The sequence below is a fragment of the Plasmodium relictum genome (assembly GCF_900005765.1).
Source record: "Plasmodium relictum strain SGS1 genome assembly, chromosome: 14".
NCBI classification, from domain to species: Eukaryota; Apicomplexa; class Aconoidasida; order Haemosporida; family Plasmodiidae; genus Plasmodium; species Plasmodium relictum.
The window spans coordinates 2,261,794-2,286,356 of NC_041692.1; the positions used below are offsets into that span (position 1 = coordinate 2,261,794).

At 19.8% G+C, this 24,563-nt stretch overlaps 4 protein-coding genes and 1 non-coding gene across 5 annotated transcripts; 2 read left to right on the forward strand and 3 right to left on the reverse strand.

Annotated features, from left to right (window-relative positions):
* Nucleotides 1–1,622: 1,622 nt before the first annotated feature.
* DOC2 (double C2-like domain-containing protein, putative) lies at nt 1,623–7,854 on the reverse strand (the record flags this gene model as incomplete). Its single annotated transcript, XM_028679688.1, has 6 exons — nt 1,623–1,879; nt 2,130–2,198; nt 2,324–3,869; nt 4,113–6,269; nt 6,483–7,376; nt 7,474–7,854. 6 exons carry the CDS (start codon nt 7,852–7,854, stop codon nt 1,623–1,625), a joined length of 5,304 nt encoding a protein of 1,767 aa, XP_028535376.1.
* Nucleotides 7,855–9,289: 1,435 nt separating this feature from the next.
* PRELSG_1459100 (glucose inhibited division protein a homologue, putative) lies at nt 9,290–12,263 on the reverse strand (the record flags this gene model as incomplete). Its single annotated transcript, XM_028679689.1, has 3 exons — nt 9,290–9,458; nt 9,598–11,988; nt 12,121–12,263. 3 exons carry the CDS (start codon nt 12,261–12,263, stop codon nt 9,290–9,292), a joined length of 2,703 nt encoding a protein of 900 aa, XP_028535377.1.
* Nucleotides 12,264–13,797: 1,534 nt separating this feature from the next.
* PRELSG_1459200 (N-alpha-acetyltransferase 15, NatA auxiliary subunit, putative) lies at nt 13,798–17,849 on the forward strand (the record flags this gene model as incomplete). The annotated part of the gene is made up of 5 exons (XM_028679691.1): nt 13,798–16,936; nt 17,042–17,152; nt 17,241–17,426; nt 17,527–17,696; nt 17,805–17,849. 5 exons carry the CDS (start codon nt 13,798–13,800, stop codon nt 17,847–17,849), a joined length of 3,651 nt encoding a protein of 1,216 aa, XP_028535378.1.
* A 902-nt stretch (nt 17,850–18,751) lies between these two features.
* TFB2 (RNA polymerase II transcription factor B subunit 2, putative) lies at nt 18,752–21,214 on the reverse strand (the record flags this gene model as incomplete). Its single annotated transcript, XM_028679692.1, has 1 exon — nt 18,752–21,214. One exon carries the CDS (start codon nt 21,212–21,214, stop codon nt 18,752–18,754), a length of 2,463 nt encoding a protein of 820 aa, XP_028535379.1.
* Nucleotides 21,215–23,244: 2,030 nt separating this feature from the next.
* On the forward strand, nt 23,245–23,472 carry PRELSG_1459400. The gene has a single exon (XR_003699301.1). It is a non-coding gene; the product is annotated as an ACEA small nucleolar RNA U3 (small nucleolar RNA).
* The last annotated feature ends 1,091 nt before the right edge of the window (nt 23,473–24,563 follow it).

A 24,563-nucleotide genomic window follows, 5' to 3' on the forward strand; every position in this document is an offset into this window, starting at 1 on the left:
TCTTTACATATCTTATATTTTATTCTTTATAATATATATATATATATATATATATATATATATATATATATATATATATATATATACATATATATTTTTTTTTTTTTATGGTTCTTTTTTATTTATACTTTCTCATTTGCTAAATTATTATCCTTCAAATTTCAATTTTTTCTTACTCAATTTTATTATTTTTTTTTTTTCTTTTTTTTTTTTGATTATAGTGAATTTATTTTTATTATTTATTTTTAACTATTAACATAAAGTTAATATGTAAATTCATGTAGATTTAATTGACATTCATTATTTCTTTTTTATATCTTATGATACATAATGTTTTGTTATTTTATAAAAAAAGTCTTGAAAACATCAGGTGAAAAATATAAATTTTATTTTTAATTTATAATTTATAATTTATTTTATTTAATTTTTTTTTTTAAATCTTTTTATTTTCTTATTTTAAAAAATTATATAATAAATTAATTTATATATATTCTCTTCATTTTATACATCAATTAGAATATTCATTTAAGAATGAAATTCATCTTGCTTCAGTTGTACACTTTGATTTTTAGATTTTAAGTTAGAAAATAGCTATATATAAAATAACAAAAAAAAATTTATATTTCATAATGTCCATGACAAATTATATGAATAAATGATATTTTTTTTTTAAATTTAATTTTTGTCAAACTTAAGTAAATCTCAAAATAATATGTTTTTTCAAAAAAATTAACACTTATATAAAAAAAGTATCATTTTTATCTTTATAAACAAACAAAAAAATAAAACAAAATGTAGTAAATTCCAATTCACAATTTATTTTTATAATTTAAGAATGTTGGCATTTAAAAATAATTAAAATAAACAAATCAGTTCTTTTAAAATAATATAATAAAGAATATTAAATAAGCTTATAAAAAAAAATAAGAAAATTATAAAAAATATAAAAATTTAAAATTAAAATTTAATTATATGAAAGTTTCTAGTACCTAATACAGAAAAGCTGAAAGATTAAAATATAAAAAATAAGAAAAATTAAAATTAAAGTGTATTACTATTTCTAATATATAAAAAAGAAAAAAGAGAAAAAAAAAAAATGCTTTTAATTGCAACTTTTTTTTCTTTTACAATAAAAAAAAAATATTGAAAAAATATTTCTAATTTTTATGACAAAAAAAAAAATAAAATATAAAACGAAAATATTTCAAATATTAATTATACACTTGAACGAGACAAAACAAAACAATATTTTATCTAGTAAAAATTAAAAATGAATAAAATGTGTAACATATAAAAGACAAAGAAATTCTGAATACTAAATTCAAGGATATAAAAAATTATAAGACGACTTATATACCTTTTAAAAAAGCTTATATATAAAAATAGATATATATATATATATAATTGTAGCTAACAAAACAATAATGATAATACAAGGGAAAAGAATAAATAATATTAAAAATATTCTGGCGTTAATAAGCATTTACTTAAATAATTATATATATATGTACTAATAAAAATAAAACATTTCAAATTAAAGTGAAAAAAATAAAATCTAAAGTATTAAAAGGGTTTTTAAATGTCATTACAAAAAATAATATATAATATATTTTTCATAATATTCAGTGCTTCTTTACTATTAAAATTTTTTTTTTTTTTTCAGAAAGAACAACAAAACCTTTAAATAAATCACTTTTTTTCATTTCACTGTATGTCATGTTTTTCATATCTTTACCGTAATGAGGTTCATCATACCTATAATTTTTTTTTCCAATATTTTCATTTTTTGTTTTATAATACAAATACCTTGCTATATTTTCTTCATTTAAATTATCATTTCTATTTATATATTTGTCTTCTGTATAGCTGGAACTATATACTAAAAAAAAAAAAAAAAGTGAACTTGTGAATTTTGGTCTCATAATAAAATATGAACATTCATATATGAACATTTTAATTTTTATATCCAAATTTTAAAATGAAATGATAAATTTTTTTCGTTATGAATAATATTATAATCATATGTTTTAAATCAATTTTTTTAATCCCTTTCAATTTCTTAATAGTTCATAGGATACAATATATATATGTAATTAATGTATGTATATATGTGCAAAATATTTAATTACCACTATGTTCCTTTCTATTAGCGTGTATTTTTATTGTTTTTTTTTTTTTTTTACTTTCATCATCAAAATCTAAAAAAAAATTAAAAAGAGAATGGAACATAAATACATATAATTTTTTATTAAGAATAAAAATATACATAAAATATATCTATGCTTCAATTTTTAAATAAAAAGAAAAAAGGTATTTTTTTTACTTGAATTTCTTGAACATATTTGATTCAGGTCTAATTTTTCATCAAAACTACTTATATTCCTATGCTCATTTGCATATATATATTTTTCTCTTAGTTCATTTTCCTTTTGTCTTTTTCTTTCTTTTTCTTTTTCTTTTTCTCTTTCTCTTTCTTTTTCTCTTTCTCTTTCTCTTTCTTTTTCTTTTTCTTTTTCTCTTTCTCTTTCTCTTTCTCTTTCTTTTTCTCTTTCTCTTTCTTTTTCTCTTTCTCTTTCTCTTTCTTTTTCTCTTTCTCTTTCTTTTTCTTTTTTTCTTTCTCTTTCTCTCTCTCTTTCTTTTTCTTTTTCCTTTTCCTTTTCTTTTTCTTTTTCTCTTTCTCTTTCTTTTTCTTTTTCTTTTTCTTTTTCTCTTTCTCTTTCTCTTTCTCTTTTTCTTTCTCTTTCTCTTTCTCTTTCTCTTTCTCTTTCTCTTTCTCTTTCTCTTTCTCTTTCTCTTTCTCTTTCTCTTTCTTTTCTCTTTTTTATTTCTTTTATTATTTTTTCTTTTTTTAATTTCTCTTCTTCAATCATTTTCTTAAATTCTTCCTCTTTTTTTTTTTCCCATTCTTTTCTCCTTAGCATAAGCGACATTTGCCTTTCTAATTTCTCATTTTCAAAAAGCTCTTTTTCTTTTTGTAACTTTAACTTTTCTTCTAATAGCATTTGCTTCTCTTTTTCTTCTCTAAGAACTTTTTGTCTTTTAAATTCTTCCTTCTCTTTTTCAAGTTTTTCGATATCTTTTTGTAATTTTTTTTTTTCTTCTTCAAAATAGTTTTTTGATAGATTTAAATTTTCAAATTTTAATTCTTTATTTTTTTTTCTATTCTCTTTTTTTTTTTTTTTTTTTTTGAAGCTTCCTTTTTCTTCTTTTATCTTTTCATTATCCATTTTTTGAGAATTTTTCAAACTTCTACTTTTTTTATTTTGAAGTTCTTTTTTTTCAAAACTGTTGCTTATTTCATTTGGTACTTTTACTGAATCTTCATTCTCATGCTTAAATTCATCAATGCGTTCTTCATCCTTTATAGAAGCCTTTTTGTTTAAATTATTTATTTTGTCTAATTCATTATCTTTGCTATCACCATCTATAGCTTCCTTATTTTCATTATTAACAGTATCTCTTTTTTTCAATTTTTGCATTAAATTAACTAAATCTACAGCTCTTCTAAGTTTTTTTTTTTTATAATTTTCGTTACCACTTTGTGAAAAATTGTCACTTATATCTTTTTCTTCTGAATTCTCTTTATTTTTATATCTATTTTTTTTTTCTTCTCTATCTCTTCCTCTTTCTTCTCCTTCCTCTTCCTCTTCCTCTTCCTCTTCCTCTTCCTCTTTTTTATTTCCCTTTTCCTTTTTTTGTTCATTGTTATATTCCTCTAATTTAGATATATCATATTTTAGAATTTCTTCAAAAGGTTTTAGAGTTTGATCATCTTTTTTTTCTATCTCTTCAATATTTTTGACTTCTATATTTTCAGATTTCATTTCTTTTTTTTTTTTTGAATTTTTAATTTCAGCTTTTCTTTGTGCCTTTTAAATTGAATAAAAAAAAAAAAAATTACATAAAATGAAACGAAAATAAAAGTACAAATAAGAATAAAATTAATCAAACATGGAAATATATAAAAATGCTTCATAGATATTCATAAAAATGTTAATAATAAGAATGTATATATTTTTATATATTTGAATATTTCTTTTAGTTATTTATAGATATTGATATAAAATTTTTTATATATTTAGATGAATAAAATATATATAATATATGTGAACCTTTTCTTTTACAATTTCCAATTTTTTCAGTTCTCTTTGAGTTATTTTAACACATGTAATTATATAAATATACACAGATATAAAATCCCCGGGAAGACTATATAAGCAAACAGCTAAAGAAAGACACAATGATCTATCTCTAGATTCCAGAATAGCTAAAGTACTTATGAGTTTGTCAGAAATAAATTTAGATTTTGATGTATTAAAATGGTAAGGAAATCCTAATAATCTATGACTTTGAGGTACTTTATAATATAAAGCTTTCTTCCAATCTTCAATTTTTACTTTTGCTAACAGTGCATCTTCATTCCTCGATGTATTTAATTGATGAAGTAGTTCTAAACCAACTTGTAAAAATAATTCTAGGGTTTCATCACGATTCCAACGAGTAGATAAATTCCTTGAAGCTCTAAAAATAGTAATATTTTTTTCAATATTGTTTCTAAGGTCTTTTGCAATTCTATCCAATTCCATATCTTCCATTTTGTGACTGAAACTTTTTATAGTAAAACAAGGTTGTATATTGTATTCAATAGAAGAGAAAGGAAACCAAAAATCAAATCTCCAATAATCATACCAAATATTTAAGGGATTCGGATCTTGCAAATTTAAATAAATATTTTTATTATTAAATATAAGATCTATAGTCTTATAAGGCAAAGATGGCCCACCTATAGGTACATCTGTTTGTCTATTTTTAAATAGGTGTTTAATATGTCTTTTTGTTTCTTCTTTAATACTACTCATATTTGCATTATTTTCATTGTTTTTTTGTATAAATCCATATCTTAAATGTGATTTATATTTTGTTTCACTTAATTTTATTTCTATACCTTTCAGTTTATTTAAATCTTGAAATCTTTTTTTTAAAACATAAACGTTACCAGTAGTTGTTTCCCAAAATTTTACAAGACCATAATTTTTTTCTTCATTAAACTCAAAAGTAGCAACCCACGAGTGCTTTTGATTATCCCATAATGTTCCAAAACATACAAAAGAAATAACTGGGATACCTAAAAACAAACTACATAGCAATAAGCTGTGATCTAAAGCATTTCCTCCTTTTAATTGTAAAGTAAAATCCGGTGTAAACGCTAAATTTTCTTTTTTATGAATAAAAGGTATACACCGTATATAATGAAATATTCCGTTAGTTGATTCAGCACAATATGGAGATTTGATATTAGTTATTAATGTAGGTAGAAAATGATATTCTTTTCTTTGATTATATAATTCATAATTAAAAAACCTTTTAGAAGTTGAAATATCAACGCAACTCTCAGGTATAGCTTTTATTGTTTTTAATACTTCCATATATAATCTTTTTAATTTTTCATATTTTTCTGCTAATTTAATTGGAAAATTCATTGTGGTATTAAAAACAGGTGGTGCAGATATTTTATCATTATCATTACTTAATATATCTGGATAGGTCCATATACTAAAATGAATATTTGACATTCTTTGATCATCATGTAAAAATGACAACTTTTTACATCCTTTGAAAACAATAGTATCATAATTTGTTTTTACATTAGTTTCTAAATCTATATGTTCTAATTTAGTTGTACTTCTTTTTAAATTTTTTTCATTAAAAAATATTTCATAGGGATTTATGGAAGTTCCACCTATATATACAATATCTTCTGCTTTTCCCCATACATCTATATATATACGCCCTTTTTTACTAAAATTTTGGTAATTTATTTCATTTTTATTATTAAATCTTAAAGGTATAGAAATGAGACTGTCGTAATTAGGGACCAACGTTTTCTTAATTACTCTAGTTCTTCTACTAGTTTCATCAAAAGACACCTCTACATAACTATCTAATTCTTTAATATTATCTATAGTAACAATTTGATCTATATGTAATATATGAACAATTAAATAACAATGTCTATGATCCACATGATAAATATCTCCTATTTGTCTATACCTAGGTACTCTTGCAATCATGACTTTTCCTTCTAGAGTTCCTAGTTTCCATTCTTCTAATTTTTTTTCCCAACCTTCATATTTTGCCTCTTCAATCAGCCATGAAGGTGCCTCTAATTCATGCATAACATATGGATAATCAACGATTCCTTTTAATGGAATCTGACAAATTCCAATTTCTCGGATTGCTTTAGGTGCTGACATATCTTCTACTTTAATCTTAAAAAAGTATGAACAGTTATATGTGAGTTAAAAAATAAAAATTTAATTATATATATATATATATATATATATATATATATATAATATAATCAAAAGAAAAGTAACAGTGAACGAAATAAAACTATATAAATATTTATAAAATTTTAAATAAATCTATCATTATTCATATTTCACATATTTAAATAAATAATTTTAAAAATATATTTTTACATTTAAATAGGAAACATCCAGATCTCTTAGTGTTCCTCTAAAATATATTTCTCCCAAATTATCCCATATAGGGAAGTCAATATTTTTTTGTTCTATTGATACTAAGTTTAATCCCTCATGGCCTTTTGGTGTATGTGTTAATGTAATTGTTACTCTAGGATTAGGTAATTTAACATTTTCTAATTTTTTATAAGATAAATCCTCATTTTCTTCTACATTTTGCATTAAGCTCAAATTTCGAAAAAACAAATTTTCTAGGTTTTTTGTAGTCTCGTTATTTTTTGTACTATCAATTGAATCTTCTGAAGCTGCAGTATTAAAAGATAAATTTGGATTTGTATTTTTATCGGACTTTTTTTTTCCAAACTTATTCTTATTTTTTAATTTCCTTGTATTTTTACAAACGAAAGGAAAAATATTACATTTCCCATCTTCTATGTATCTTTTTTTTATTTTATCTGGATCTGCAAGATAGCTTAGGCTTCTAGCTTGCATACATGCAGACGATAATAAATCACTAAAAGACCAATTTAAAAAAGATAATTCAAAATCATACAATTCTTGAAAATATAATTGAAAAAATAAGCGACAACGTTTAACTCTTGAATCCTTTATAAATTTATATAGAGTTGTTTCATTATATACCTCTCCAACAGCAAAAGATAGTAATGGTTCTTCATATATCCCTTCTAATTTATTTAATGTAAATTGTTTATACTCCCATACTTTTATTCTTAATTTTTCGTTTTCTAAATCTAAATAAGAGCCTCTATATTCAAAAACATTCCGGAAATTCATATTTTTTTTTTGTTCAGCAGCAACATTAGAAACTACATGAGTTCTTAGACTGTTTTTTGTTTTTCCTTTTGCATATATTTTCATAGTTGTTCCCCTCTATACAGCAAAAATATTAAAAAAAAAAAAAAAAATGAAAAAATACATACTAAAAAATTAATGAAGTCTATTTTGTTTTAGTGTTTGTAAAATTTACTTGTATCCTACACTCTTCTCTATTACCACCAAAATCAAAATCTACAAAAGCATTAAAGTCATTGTTCATATAATTCTGAATTTGTAAATCCCACAAAATAACTTTCCACCTCCTAGGGTATCCCCAATGTTTTTTTGCATCTTCTGTATCTCCTCTTTCTTCTTGAGGAGCTCTTAAAACTTCCAAAAATTCATCATAAGTATATTGGGGTGCCCCTAGCATCTCGTCAAAAAAAGTTTTTTCATCCGCTTCTCCGACGGGGGTTTCATCAGGTGGTGGTGAATTAGAATCTTGATTTTCATTTATCTCAACATTTTTTGGTTCTTCTTTTTCTGCGTTACTTTTATTTAGATTAATAATATTTTTAAATTTGTCGAACATTATGGTTGTTTCTTTTTTTTTTATTTTTTTATTTATCCTAGTTATTTTTGTTTTATTTACTTCTATATATATGTGTATATTTTTTTTTTATGTGTGTCTTTTTTTTTTCTGAATTATTTAAAAGACAAAAAAATATTCTACTTAATAGAATATAAATTTTGTAAGAATGTATGATTTTAAAAATATAAATAATACATTATTTTTAAAAAATATTATATTATATTATATTATATTATATTATATTATATTATATTATATTATATTATATTATATTATATTATATTATATATATATATATATACGTATGCAATATAAAAAGATAATAATTAAATATAAGTTAAGAAATATTAAAGCATATCGGTAGCATGAAATTCAAAGTTTCATGATTTTTAATTAAAGAAAAAAGAGAAAAGGGAAGAAAAGATATAAGTAAGAATAAATTTAATTGTTAATTTCATAATTTTATTTATTTATTTTTTTTATATATATACAACAGTAGATAATTAAAAACTTAAGGAAATAAAAAACAAGGATAAGGAAAATAATTTGCTTTTACTTTTACTTTTACTTCTTTATTGTTATAAAATAAAATTTTACATACAAATATCTTTTTATCCTAACAATTTCCCTCTTTTTTTCTTCTTTCTTTCAATAATAAAAAAATTTATTTATTATTATTTCTTGGATAAGCATTTAATAGCATAATTTTTTTTACATTGTCACACATGTTTACAATTCTTGATTCGATATAGCAGTTTATCATTTTTTATCTTAAGATTTTAATTGTTATAACTGAATTTATCTAGAAAGAAAATTAAAAACTTAAATTTAATTTACTTCTGTTTTTGTTTTCTTCTATTATGGAGGAAATCTTTTATAATTAAATAATAATTTTACATATATAATGGTAGTTTTTTCTTTCTCTTTCTTATAATTTTTAATTATAAAAAAAAAAAAAAAATGACAAAAAAGATATATATAAATTCCATTGATTGTTATAAATATGTCACACGTTAAACACAAAAAAAAAAAAAAAAAATTATATTTAAAAAACTATGAAATTTTTTAAAAAAAAACGTGGAAAAAAAAAAAGACATTTTTAATAATAAATGAAAATTTTTTAGTTATATATATATATGAAATATAGTATAATGTACATAAAAAACAAAAAAATTAATATATATATATATATATACAAAATTTAGTGAAATGTGTAAAGTTTTACATTTAAAATTTTAATATCATGCAAGATATAAGAAAATTTTTCTAAAAATATTTTAAGAAATGCAAAATGAAAAAAATACGTCAACAAAAAATATGGCATAAAAATAACACGTATCAAATAAAAAGCTATGAAGAGAAATTTTATAATTTACAAGGTTAAATGATTAGAATTAAAAAAAATAATAAAGAAAAAATGTAAAAAGAAAAAGCTTTATACTAATTTTTTGTTACATTTATGTTTCTGATTTTTTATGTAATAGTATAAATAATAAATAGCACTTATAGTTACACCTTCAATTTTATTAGCATCATACAATGTTTGAGGTTTAAATTTATTCAATTTTTCAATTTCTTCATTTGATAAATATGGAAAATTATCTCTAAAAGAATATAACATAAATATGTATGTATATGTAAATATTCATATAATAAGATATTCATATACGTATGGATGTATAAAAATGCATATATTTTAGTTTATATACATATTTTTATATATAAATTTTAATTAAATTTTACCTATTATATTTGATGTAAGAAGGAATAGTTAAGTTCAAATTGTTATTTATTTTGTTTATTTCTTGAATCTGCTTCTTTAAATAGGGAGAATACTTAACTTCTGCACAAGCAGTTTCTAGAGTTGTTAAATTTATTAAAATATCCTTACATTTTAGAAATGATTCATCGAAATTATATTTATCTATGTAGATACTGAGATGATTTTCGTTATTTAATAACAAATTTTTAAAATCACTAGAATTTTGCATACCTTTTAATTTATGCAATAGTATGTCTAAAGGGTATTCTACTCCACTTTTTAGAACATTATATAATGTTTTTATATTTTTATTTGATTTTAACCTTAAATTAGTACTGTCTTTTGAATAAATTGATGTGTTATTAGTGCATTTTATGTCATTGCTATGTATAAGTATTTTTCCAGTGCAATTATTTTTTTGTGAGTTTTTATAACCACTAATTACGTTCTTAGATTCATTATTTTCATCAATACTTTTGAAACTTTTCGTTTTGATATATTTTTCACAATCATTTAAATAACCTTGATTAGAAAAATTCATTTTGTAATCATTTTCATTTGAATAATTATTCTCAATACTACAAGAATTTATATTTTCATTTCTACTTGATTCTTGAATATTATTAAAAAATAATTTTTTGAAAATAAAAATTAATTTATTTACTGAACCATATTTCTGCTTTAATATATAAATTCTTTCTTTAGAAACTATTCCTAATTGTTCTGCTTTTGGTGTTAATCTAATATCACTATTGTCAGGTCTTAGATATAATCTATATTCAGCTCTTGATGTAAACATTCTATAAGGTTCTGTAATACCTTTATTTATTAAATCGTGTATTAAAACGCCTATATAGCTATTATTTCTCTGTAATATGAAACTTTTTATATCCCTTTTATTTTTATATGAATTTAATGCTGCGTTTATTCCTGCAATAATTCCTTGGCATGCAGCTTCCTCATATCCTGTTGTACCGCATATTTGCCCGGATAAAAATAGCCCCTTAACATTTTTTGTTTCTAGAGTGTGCTTTAAACAGTTAGGATTAACGTAGTAGTACTCTACATCATATGCTGGAAAAATTATTTTTGCTTTTTCCAACCCTTCTATAGAATTCACTATTTTTCTTTGTATATGTATAGGAAAAGCAGAACTCAATCCATTAGGATAAATTAAAGTGCCATTAAGCCCTTCTGGTTCTAACCATATAATATGTTTTTTTTTTTCAGAAAATTTTGTTACTTTTTTAGCTATAGAGGGGCAATACCTAGGTCCATTCCCCAATTTATCATAACAATCAAAATCTGGTAATTCATTTAAATATTTTTTTACTAACTCATGTGTGTTCTCATTTGTATATGTTTTGTAACAAGGTAACGTTTTATTATTATTTGTTTTATTGCTGTTTAAAAAAGAAAAATAAAAAGAGTTTTTTTTTTCTGTATCTTCTTTATCTAATATATCAAAATTTATGCTATTTATATCTAATCTCGGAGGAGTTCCCGTTTTCATTCTCTTTATTTCAAAATTATTTTCTTTTAGTTGATTTGAAATACTTTTGCTGGATGACTCTATCAAATTATCAAATATAGTGTCAACATTGTCATTTATATTAATACTACACTTTTCAGAATAATTGTATGCATTTTTATTAAAATAAATATTTTTCTTTATTTCAATATTTCCATTATTATTATTAAGGTCTATATTATTTGATAAATTATTTTTTGATTCATGTAAATTATTGTGAGGAGGATAATTGAATATTCTTTTAAGTCTTCCCCCATAGTATTTTTCTTTTCCTATGTGGCAAATACCACCTAAAAATGTGCCAGTTGTTAAAATAACATTATAGGCATAAAACTCACAAGAGCATTTATTTTTTATTCCATAAACTCTTTTCTTATTATCTTCAAAATTTTCAATTAATAATGATTGCACAGTATTCTCAATAATATATAAATTTTTCGTATTGAAAATATATTCTTTCATATAATAATTATATAAATCTCTATCTGCCTGTGCTCTATGCCCTCTTACAGCTAAGCCTTTCTTTAAGTTCAAAATTTTAAAATGAATTCCACTTTTATCTATTACCTTACCCATTAATCCACCCAATGCGTCAATTTCTTTTACTAAAATGCCTTTACCTATTCCACCAATAGATGGATTACACGACATTTCACCTATACTATTTTTATTTTGAGTTATTAATAAAGTCTTTGCATTTAATTTCGAGCTTATATAACTTGCTTCACATCCACTGTGCCCTCCTCCTATAACTATAACATCATAATTTTTGTCTACACTTTTGCATATACATTTTTCATTAAATATTCTGATATTTTTTATTTCATTTCTTTTTTTTTTTCTATATAAAACAAAAATATATAGAAAAATAAAAGGATAATTTATATTATGTTTTATAATTCATATTTACTTTTTCTCTAAATATTATATATATATATATATATATATTTTTATTTATTTATTTATTTATTACTTAAATGAATAGGATGGTCCCAAAAAAAGTGAGTTTCTTTTTTTTAAATGATAAAAATTGTAAGGTAAAATTAATTGAATAAAGAGTAATATAACATAAAATAATGTTTTTTTATTTCTTAAATTATAGAGGTTTAAAAACATTTCAGATATAAAGCATTCATATAAAAAAAAGTTGCTTAAAAAGGTAAAAATTTAATTTATTTAAAAACAAAATATATAAGTAGTGGGATGACTTGTCTTACCATTTAAAATTTTTTTTAATTATTAATTTTTAATTATACCAATCAAAAATAGAAATAAAATACAAATGATATTTGCAATTATCCAATGAAATAAATATTCGTTACAATAAATATATGTTATATAAACAAATAAAATAAGTAATATATAGCAATAAACAAAATTCTAAATATCCCAATCTAAAAATAAAAGGTAAAAAATTATATATATAAGTATATATATTTACTGGTAATTAGTAATAAATATGATTTATAATAGAGAAAAAAAAAATATAGTAAAATGTCAAAGGAATTAACTGTTATAACTTACGTTCTACAATATGAAAAGCTTATCAATTAAACTAATTTTGCTTTTACAATTTATAATTTAGAAAGCATTATATAAATATTTTAATTAATAAAAATAAATCAATGGCATCATGCTCGTACAATAAGGATATTTTTTCTTTAATATTTTAAGATAATGAACAAATAAAACACCCTTTCCCCATCTTCTTAACTTAAAAATATATATATATATATATTTATATAATTTTAATTAATAAACAATTTTAGAATTAATCAAATATAATTGCAAAAAAAAAAAAAAAAACATAAAATCTATAAAAACAAAGTTATATAACAGAGGAAAATAAAAAATTGTGATATGAATAAGAAGAAACATAAAAGGAAAGGAAAGAAAAAGGGGGAGAAAAAAAAAAAAATATATGTATATATATATTTAATTAATAAACAAAAGGTAAAAAAATACATTTATATAAAAATATCATACATTCATATATAATAATAAAAATAATAATGTATATGGTTAAAGAAAAAAAAAAAAAATATATAAAAAGGAGTATAATTTATAAAGAAAAGGTATAATTTTTGAATTCATTTAACATAATTTTTTTTTTTTTTTCTTAAAATAACTAAATTCGTTTTCTTTATTCTCATAAATATTTTTTTTATATCCTATATTTTGCTAATACATTTTATATATATATATTGTTTCTATTGTAGTATTTATATAATTTTTCCTGATTCATTGAATTAAATATTTTTCTTTTATCAATCATATGGTTTATTATTTCATTTCTTTTCTTCTCTACTTAAACTTTTTATTTTATTAAATATTTTTTTATATTATAGTACAGTATAGAATATCAATGTTTGTTATATCATATATTCTCTCTTTAGAATACATTTATATTTGTTGATGCAATGATTCACTTTTTCTATAACTTTTTTTTTTTTAATTTCACATGAAATATTTCAAGGAGATATTTTTTTTCATTTCTTCTATATAAATTATCTTTTTTAATAAATTTGCTAATTGAAATTTGAGTTAAATAAGAACATTTTCAAGAAGTTTCTATCTATTCAAAAGTAACTTTTATCTTTAATATTTCATTTTAATTTTTATTTTATTAAAGAAGAATAAAAATAGAGAAATGAAAAAAGAAGTTGCAGATAATAACAAATTACCAAATAAGGAAATGAATAATTTCCGATTAATGACTCAATTGATAGAATTAAAAAAACATAAAAAAGCATATAAAATATGTGAGCAAATTTTAAAAAAATATCCCAAAAACGGAGAAACGTTAGCTGTGAAAGGATACTTACTAAATTTGTTAGACGAGAAAAATAAAGAAGAAGCATTTAAATTTATTAAAGAAGGAATAAAAAATAATTTATTTAGTAGTTTTTGTTGGTATTTATATGGGTGTTTATACAAAATTTATAAAAATTATGATGAATCTTTAAAATGTTTTATGAAGGCTATCCAATTAAATAAATATGATTATAAAGCATTAAAAGAGGCATGTATACTTTTATTATATTTAAAAAAATATGAGCAATTTAAGGATTTACGATTAGATATGTATAAAGATAGTGCTAAAGGTGTGAGAGATAAAGCTGTTTTAATTTTTTCATTTCATTTATTAAAAAATTATGAAAAGTGTTATGTTGTTATTAAGCAAATAGAAAACGAATTATTTAATGATAATGATTTGACTAGTAATGAAAAACATGATCTTTTAATATATATGAGTGAAATACTGTTAGAAGGGAAAATGTATAATGAATGTTTGGTATTTTTAAAAATTCATGAGAAAGAATTAATAGATAAATTATGGTTATATCAAATGATGGGATTAATATATTTATATGAAAATAATTTTTCTCAAGCAAATTTTTTTTTTAAAGAAGCTTTTTCCTTTAATTATGAAAATTTAAATTTACTCTTATTAATTTTATTTACAGAAAATAATTACAACATCGGAAATAAAAGAAATAATAATGAAGGAATAAAAAGAATGGTAGATGAAAAAGATAATGTAAATTTATTACAAAGTGGATCAGATGAAAAAAGAACTATATCCAGTTTATTTTATCTCGATTATAAAAATGAGCATAAAGTAAGTGAAAAAGTAAATATTAATAAAAATGTAAAAGTGTTATTACATGACTGCATTTTAGATATATATGGATCTGATAGAAACTTAAAGTTATTATCAAAAATGGATAAAAATATTTTGAACGATTACGTATGTCATAATTTAGAAATGCATAAATATGATATATATACAATTTCTGAGTTTAATAATTTCGTTAATATAAATTTAATAGATGAATCTAAATTTAAAAGTAATTTAGATTCAAGTAATGTAAATGAATATATTAATTCATTAAAAATAAATTTAAAAAAAGAAAATATTAGCTTATCATCGAACAAAGATATATATTCCTATAACAATATTCATTGGTCAGAAATTTTTGATGTTGATCTTCTGTATTGTCATAAAAGAAAATTTGAAAAAAATATGAATATATTATATTTTTATAAAATTAAAAATTTTAACGAAGAAGAAGAAAATTGTTTTGAGAATTATTTTAAAAATTTACAAAGAAAATATGCAAAATCAAATTTATTAAAAATATTTCCTTTACATTTTTATAATGAAAAAAAGTTCTCTTATTATGTGGAAAAATTACTTCGTAGTTTATGCTTTCAGAATTCTTTAACAATTTTTAGTTATTTCAAATCCCTTTTTACATTTAAAAATATTAAAATTATTCTTTTTTTACTTCATAAATACATTGATAATTATGATAAAGTAAAGGAAATATATTCGTTTTTTGATGACGAGTATAATAATTGTAATGATTCTAGTTCTCTAACGGAAAACATACAAAAAGAAAACAAAATGAAGAATATTAGTAACAATGTAAATAATGATTTTGAAAAAAGAGAATTCATACTTGAAAATGATTTAAAAAACAATATGATAGAACAAAATGTAGATACAAATGAAGAAGATGAAAAAAAAAACAATAAAAGCGCAAAAAACATAAAAAAAGAAAATAGTGATAGTGAAAAATGTTATGGCACAAAGTTGGAAGAAAGAAAAAATGGAATTAATGAAAAACGATTAGAAGATTTCATAGAAGAAAAAGAAGAATTAAACAATATGATAGCAATATCATCATTAGGAAGAGAATCAAAGAAAGATGAAAAAGAAGTAAAAAACTCTGATAAAGAAAAAAAGGAAATAAAAATTGATTTAAAAAGAGAACGCTTAACAAAAGAAGAAAAAAATGAATATTTTATTTTATGTATATATTCTTTTATTAGTCAATTATATGATTATATTAATTGCACAAAAGAAGCATTAAATCTTATTGATAAAGGTATTAATAATATTAAATATAAAAAAAATGAACCTATAAAATATGAATTAATTTTTATTAAAGGAATCATATATAAAAGAAATGGAAGTTATTTAGAATCTTATAAATATTTAGAACAGTGTAGAAATTATAATGTTGATGATAGATTTATTAATACTAAAACAATTAAAACTTGCTTAAAATGTGGACTAATAAAAGATGCAAGAAAAATTGCAACTCTTTTTACAAATCCACTAGATAATAATTTTTTAAAAAACATAAATGAAACACAATGCTTTTGGCTAGAATATAATATATCCTTAAGTTATATTAATAACCACCCTAATATACATTTAAATAATTATTTAAATCCTGAAGAAAGTAATATTTATAATTTTAATGATGATGATAAAAGCATCAACAATAGTAATAATTTTAATTTAAAAAAAATTATTTTATTAGATAATGAATTAATTTCAAAAAACAAATTTAATGACTACAGCAAAGGATTGAATCTTTTGCATTTGGCTCATAAGCAATTTATTGATATTCATGAAGATCAAATTTGCTTTTATCATTATGCGTTAAGAAAGATGCTATTTAAAACATACAGGCATTTATTATATATGACAGGAAACATTTTTTCTAGTAGATTTTATAGAAAAATTGGAAAAAATATTATTAAAATTCTGTTAAATATGCACGATTATAATATTTCAGAAAAAAATGAATCAAACAAAAATAGCAAAAAAAAAAATAAATTAAATACTTCAAATCAAGAGGACAATGAATTTTATGAGCATATTAAAAATGATCCTTTAGAAAATTCTATGATATACATGAACACATTTTTATCACAACCAAATGTTGATATATCTGTTTATAAGTTAAATTATGAAATCATAAAAAGAAAAGGTAATATCTATATCTACATCTATATCTATCTATCTATCTATCTATATATATATATATATATATATATATATATATATATATATATATTTTTAATAATTCTTATAGACAAAGACTATGTAAAGATGATTAATATCATTTTAAAAATGAAGTCAATATTTCCGCATCATAATTATAATCACAAAATGGCTCCACTGATTTCTCATTATTTATGTACAGGTTATACTTATTTTGAAATTTTTTCAAAATTATTTAAATAATTTTTTTAACTTTTATATTCGTAATTTTTTTTTATTTTATATTATAGTTTCACTAAATAATATGAATGAAGAAATAAAAAAAGAAATAACAAATAAATTAAATCAAATATTTAATTTAAATCATTCGGAATATAAGGATGAGTTATTAAAACAAATGAGAAAAAAATATATAGATGATTTTATCCAATTTTTTAATGATCATAAAAAAGGAGATTTGTGTTATTATCAATCAGGTGAATTATTTCATAATTATTACTCCTTTTAAAATAATCTTGTTATTAAAAATAAAAATTATTTATTTCTTTATATATATGTTTTTTTTATTATTTGTAGCTTTAGAAATGTATATTGAATGTGATGAAACAATAGATGAAAGATTATTAAGAAATATTGAAATTAACCCAGAAAAAAATAAATTAGAAAGATGTTTTAAATTTTTAAAATTTTTAATTAAGAACAAAAAGAAGTATCCAGAATTAGTCGATGTTATAAATAATTTTAAAGTAAGTTTTTTTTTTTTTTTTTTCATAAGCATATATTAAACATTCGTAATCATTTTGTAAATTAATGTTAAAATTAAAATTTCTTTTATTTTTTTTTTAAATTTTTAGGACATATGCAAAAACGTATTCCCATTAGCAATAGCTTTTCATTAAAAATAAAAACAATTGATGAAATATATATGTTACTATAAATGGTTTTATTGATTTTAAATTTATTTTTGGTATATACATTTTTTCTTTACTAAAAAAAAGAACATTTAGTTTATTTAAATTATGTATCGTTATTTCAAGTGTTATGAACAAGTAAATTCATATTTTATTTTTTTTAATATTATATTTATATATATGTATTTATTTACATAAACACTTTGTAAAAAAAAAAAAAATTTTATAAAATTAAAGATTTATTATTTTTAATGCTTTACGAAAAAAACAAAATAAACATACAAAAAATGTAAAATATTAGGATAGTATAAAAAAAATAAAAAATAAAAATACAAAAACGAATAAAATTATTTATTTTTTCCTATTATTTATTCATGTATTCTTAAAAAACTGTATCGGTAATAAATAATTAAAACATTTGTTGATTAAAAATATATCAAATTGAACAAAAGAATTACTTTTAAAATTTTAAACATATATCAATTATTAATTTCTTTTTATATTTTTAATTTATATATAAGATATAAAATTCTATATAACACAAATATAAAAAATTAATACACGTAAAATTATTTAGAAAATAAAAAAAAAAAGTCACATATTTGAGAAATAAATACCTGAATGTATATACAAAAATTATTCATTTATTAAATTAGATAATAGTTTTAACAGCAAATGTATAAATAAATATATGGATGAATAATAAATTATATAAATGAATAAATCTCTAAATATGTAAATAAACAAAAATATATTATTACTTGTAAATGAAATAAAAATTGAAGAATAGTTTTCCTTTAAATTATATAGATATTTGTTTTTTTTATTTTATTTTATTTTTTTTAAAATAAGCATAATTGTTTATATTTTTTTTTTTTTTCTTGAAATATTTATTGTTTTTGTCTTTTTTTTAATAATTTTTCTCTTATTTCCTTAATTTTATCAATTATTTCATTTTTGGATTCATAAATACAACAAAGATATTTTTCTGATTTTAACCAAACATCAAACTCTTTGGAATTATTTTTCGGCCAAGGTGTATAGTAAAGTAAATAATTTTTACTATTAGCCCATATAACAATTTGTTGATATAAGTAAGGCAAAAATTCTTTTTCAAATGTTTTAAAAACAATAGCATCTTCAAAGGTTAAACGATGTCTCTCTGACTCCCATAGTTTTAATTGAGTAATTACATTTATAGGTATGGTATTTTTAAAATTACTTTTGCATGGATGAGAATACGATTCTAAGAATTTAATTATTTGATTTGCTGTGATATCAGAGTTATATGCATTTAGTACACTTCTTCTTGTTAATATTCCTACTACCATATTTGGTGTTCTTGCTTGTAATTCACATAAATGACTCAAAATATTAATTTTTAACAAAGATGATGTGTATAAGTATACTTTAAAATTACTTTGAACAATTAAACCTATTTCTAAATTATCATTTTCATTCATTTTTTTTTCAGAATATAAACTTTCATTAATTAATTTATTGGTTATTTTATTTTTATCCATAATTTGAATACCTTTATCATCCGAAGATTTATCCATTATTTGGTTCTGTTCTTGCAATAATAAATAAGGATGAAAATATTTTTCACTTAATTTTTTTTTAAATCTATCATTGCATAGCCCTTCGACAGTCATATTACTCAATAAGGACAAATAAGATTGTGTATTAGTATTATTAATAGTTAATAATAAAGCATATGGAGTTGTGAATATGTAGTTTTCATTCGGCTTATAAAACAAGCCAATATGCATACCAAAATCAATAAATTCCTTCTGAGATATTGTTAAATTATCTAGAAATATAGGTTGACTGATATCACATTGAGATATAGATAAAATGAATAATAAAATTTCTTTAACATACGTTTCAGATTTTTTGGGATCCTTATTTTTTTTTGTTATATATGAATGATCAGTGGAAGAATCATTCTTATCTTTGTCATATGCATAACTACTATTATTATTATCAATATTATTCTTCTTTTTATATTTTGTGGAAACTTCTTGAGCTATATTTGTCACATTTCCATCATCTATTATTAGTAAATATTCAAGAACTAAAGATACTATTCTACTTCTTAAATCTTTTAAAAACCAAGAAAATGCTTCTCTACTCATACTTATAGCTTTATTATTGTTTGAATCATCTAAAATGAAATTTTTCCTTTTTAATACTTTAATTACACTTCCACATGGAATATAAGAGAAAGTATCTTTTTCATTAGAAAAAAAAAAAGTACTATTTTCTTCTTCTATATAGCCATTTTCTTTGTTTTGCAAACTCTTATAATATAATTCATTTTGTTTATATGCATATATATTTTTTTTTTTTTTTTTTTTTTTTTTTTTCTTATAATAATCATATTGATTTATATTTTCATTATTTACTTTATTAATATTAGAACTATTATGCTTACCTATGTAAGTATTCTCGTACATATAATTACTATTTTCTTGTTCATAGTCATAATACTCTTTTGATTCTTTTTTCTCTTCAAGTTGATCATATTCTTCCTGACTTAATTGCTCATTTTCTTTATGATCTGCTTCTTCTTGATATTCTTGATTATCTTCTTCTTCTTCGTCCCCTTCTTCAAATTGCTCGTCTTCATAGTTTTCATATTCTTCTTCTTCGTCTTGATATTTTTTTCCATTTTTTTTAAAAGGAGTATAGTGAGACATTTTATATATCGATTTATTTTTGTTTAAATCATCATTTTTAAAATTGTTTGAGTATGAATAATCTAAATTTGAATAATTATTTTCCATATTACTGTTGTTGTCACAAGCCAAGTATGAATTTAAATTATTCATTTTAGGGGAGGCAATAAAGTGCAATAAATTATTCCATTTAGTTTGAGCATAACTAAAAATTTCCTCTTTTGTTGGAAATAAATTATTTTTATGTAAATTTTTTTCTCTTTCTATTTGTTCTTTAATATTATAATTAAATATAAAAATATTATTTTCATTGCATTTATAAATTTTATTTAGTAAAGTATATCGAAATTTATCATTTATTTTATACTGACTATAATTATCTTTTTTTGTATCACTTCCTATTAATATTTTTGCATCTACTAAATTTTTTATGCCTTCACTTAAATTTTTTAAAAAATGAGGATTTATCCATAATCTCATAGCCCTTTCTGAAACAACTTGTTGAATAAATAACAATCGAGAAATAATAATTTGTTCTAATTCATTTAACGAATGAAAAATTGTTTCATGAGCTAAAGAATCATCAAAAAAATATTCCCATATATTTTCATTTAAATCCTTCATATAATCATAGATTTCCATATTTTCAACATTCTTACGTATCTTTACCATTTTCACTTTTTTTTGATTTTTATTTATATATGATTAAAGTATATAAAATTTTTCTTTTTTTTTTAAGGAATCTATACTTTACAAAATTCCTTTTAGTTATCTAAAAGAAAAATTCATATAAGAAAATTATCAAAAAAAAAAAAAAAATTACATAAATATATATATAACTACTAAAGGATATGAATTCACTTTATTTTTTTTTTTTCCCCCATAATATAACAAATGTTTAATTTGATATTTAATACTACTGAATTTTTTTCATTTTTACTATTCTTTTGTTTTGTCACATTTAATGTAACTCTTTTGATTAATTTCCATTATTTATTTTTTAATAATCCATTCATTTAGTTAACTAATCCTAACATTATTCCATTTAAATATATATATATATATATATATATAAATTTTTTTTTTTATTATTTTTTAACACAAATAAAGAAATATTTTAGCTATTTTATTATCCTTTTAATTATATATTTTTTCTATTTTTTTTTTTCTCTTTTTGATGTTAATATTATAAGCATTATCTATTTTTATGAATATTATTGCTTATTTAGATGAAATATATATGATTTATGCCTTTATATTAAAAATAATCATAAAATAAATAAATGATTTTCATAAATAGTATGTTATAAATGTAATTGTAAAATAATTATCTTTTTTATAATAAAATATATCTCAGATTTAAATTTAATAAGATCTTATATGTATTTTATACATACGAAATTTTTTTTTTTTATTATTTTAAAAAAAATAATTTTTTATTTTTATTTTCGAAAGATAATATATATATAAACAAAAATTATACAAACCTGATATAGGAAAGACTAGAACCATATGCAAATTAATTTCTCTTTTACTTAATGATTAAATAAGAAAAATAAGAAAAATAAAAATTGTTTAAAATTTCAGATTTTTATTTTCTTTTAAATTATGTTGTATGAACATATGAACACTAAATAAAAAAATAAATAAATCATTTTATATCAAAAAATAAGTAGAAAAATTGTGTAGAGATTTATGCATCATATGTTATATATTTAACTTTTAGTTTATAAATTTTCGGAACACAAAAAAAATTTTTTAAATATCATTTATGTAATTTTACATTACTAAAAAAATTTAAATTACCCAAAAAATATATTTTTTCCCTCAAATATACGAATTACATTTTCAATATGTATTCTTTTATATTATTTGATTAAACCCCATTTAAATAAGAAATATTTTAACGAGTATTAGTTTAGAAAAATATTATGTAGTAAAAAATTACTTCTTAAAATAGAAAGAATTATATAATTATTATAAATTTAAATAGATGTAAAAAAAAAAAATGAGTATATATAAGCTTTACTATATAACAAGGTATAAAATTTACTATAAAACAAGTTTATTCTTTGTAATTTCTTTAAAATCTCTTTTTCCATATTGTATTTATATTAAATAGAATTTTTATACTATTTTTTCTATTTTTTTTGGCAACTTATAATAAAAATAGTATGTATTTTTTTTCCCATAAATTATTTTAAAATTTTTCCTAAAAAAATCAGTTTATATATATTTTGACTCAATTTCCAAAAAAAAAAAAAGATACCTTAATTATCATAAAATATAGTGAAAATGCAACATATATATATATATATATATATATATATATATATATATATATATATATATATATTCTTTATGAAAAAAAATTATTTATAAAGAAAATAAAAATTAAGTAATGTTGATGAAACAAATATGATAAATTACAAAAAATAAAAAAATATTTCTTACATGTTTTTGCTAAATGAGAAAAAAAGAAGGATTAAGTAAAAATTAATGAATTTATTGATAATTATAAAATTTTTTAATTATTTTTGAATTAAGCTTTTATTAAAAAGAGTAAAAATATAAAAATTTCATTTATATGAGATGTTTTATAAGATTTTTTTGAGGTTCTGTTTTTTATTTTTCTAAGTGGTACAATAACAGTGTTCAAAAATATACATAGTAAATTAATTTTTTCATAATACTTATGTCGACGAATACTTAGTCAAGATCATTGCTATAGTATTTGTGATGTTTTATTATTATAATACAACAGATTATCAAAAGTGATGATGAAATGACGCAGCTCTACAATGAATATATTTCGAATTTTTCAATTTCTTTTGAAATTGTAAAAATTCCGAAAAGTCTGATATTTTTTTAGCAATTAAATAATATTATTTTTTTGCTAAAAGCCTGAGCATGCCGTCCGCTGAACTTACCATTTTTCTATGTACATATTAATTACTTTTATAAAAAAAAAAAAATACGAAAATTAAAACAAAGAAAAAAATTGTATAGTGGCCTTTTGGTATATTTTTTTTTTATTTAATTTTTTATAATTGAAACTTTTTATACTTACTCTCATTTTACGCTTATTATAAAAAATACAAATTTACGTTACCTAAATAGGTCGAATTATTGGCCTTGTTAATGAATCGATAGTTTGAAATTGTGATATTATTAATAGAAATATTAATTATAAGTTCTTACTTTGTACTAATATTTTATAATTCTGTTTGAAAAAAGCTTCATTAATAAGGTTTCTTTTTTTTTTTTTTATTCTAAATAAAAATCACTAAGGATTAATTTTTATATTTTTCAGTAAATGAAGAAATCTTTAGTTTTATATTATAATGGTTTATGTATATTGAAGTATTTTGTACTTATGGAAATTATTAATGAAATTCTTTGGCTTAAGTAGTTTTGAATAAATTTTTTATTATAACATTATGATGTAGTGTTGAATGTTAATAAAAAAAAATTTATTTTATAGAAATTATACGATTTTTACTTAATATTGTTATCTTATGAATTTAAGTTAAAAAAAAAAGAATTTTCTTTAAAATCTTGAAGTTTTATTGTCAGATAATGCCTTAGAGCTTTTAAGTTATCTTTTTCTTTTATTGAAGAAAGAAATAAAATAAAATGCAGCTTCATTTTATAAATAATTAAGATGATGCTTTATGGTGAATTATATTATAATAAATAATTATAAAACTTGAAATATTATAAACTTAAGATATAATATATCGTGCATATGAGCATTTTATAAATTATAATTTTATCGTCCATATATTTCAAAAATAAATTTAATTAATAAAATTTTTTTTTACTTAAATATTAACATTTTTTAGTTATTACACATATTTATATATATCTAAAGTACACTTAAAAAGGAAACAATAGTAAATTTTTTTTTTTTATGTTTTAATATATATTTTTTTTTATTTAAAGATAAACTTATCAAAAAAAAATTTATTACAAAGAAGCAAAATTATGAAAAATAATTATATAAAATAATTTTTATAAA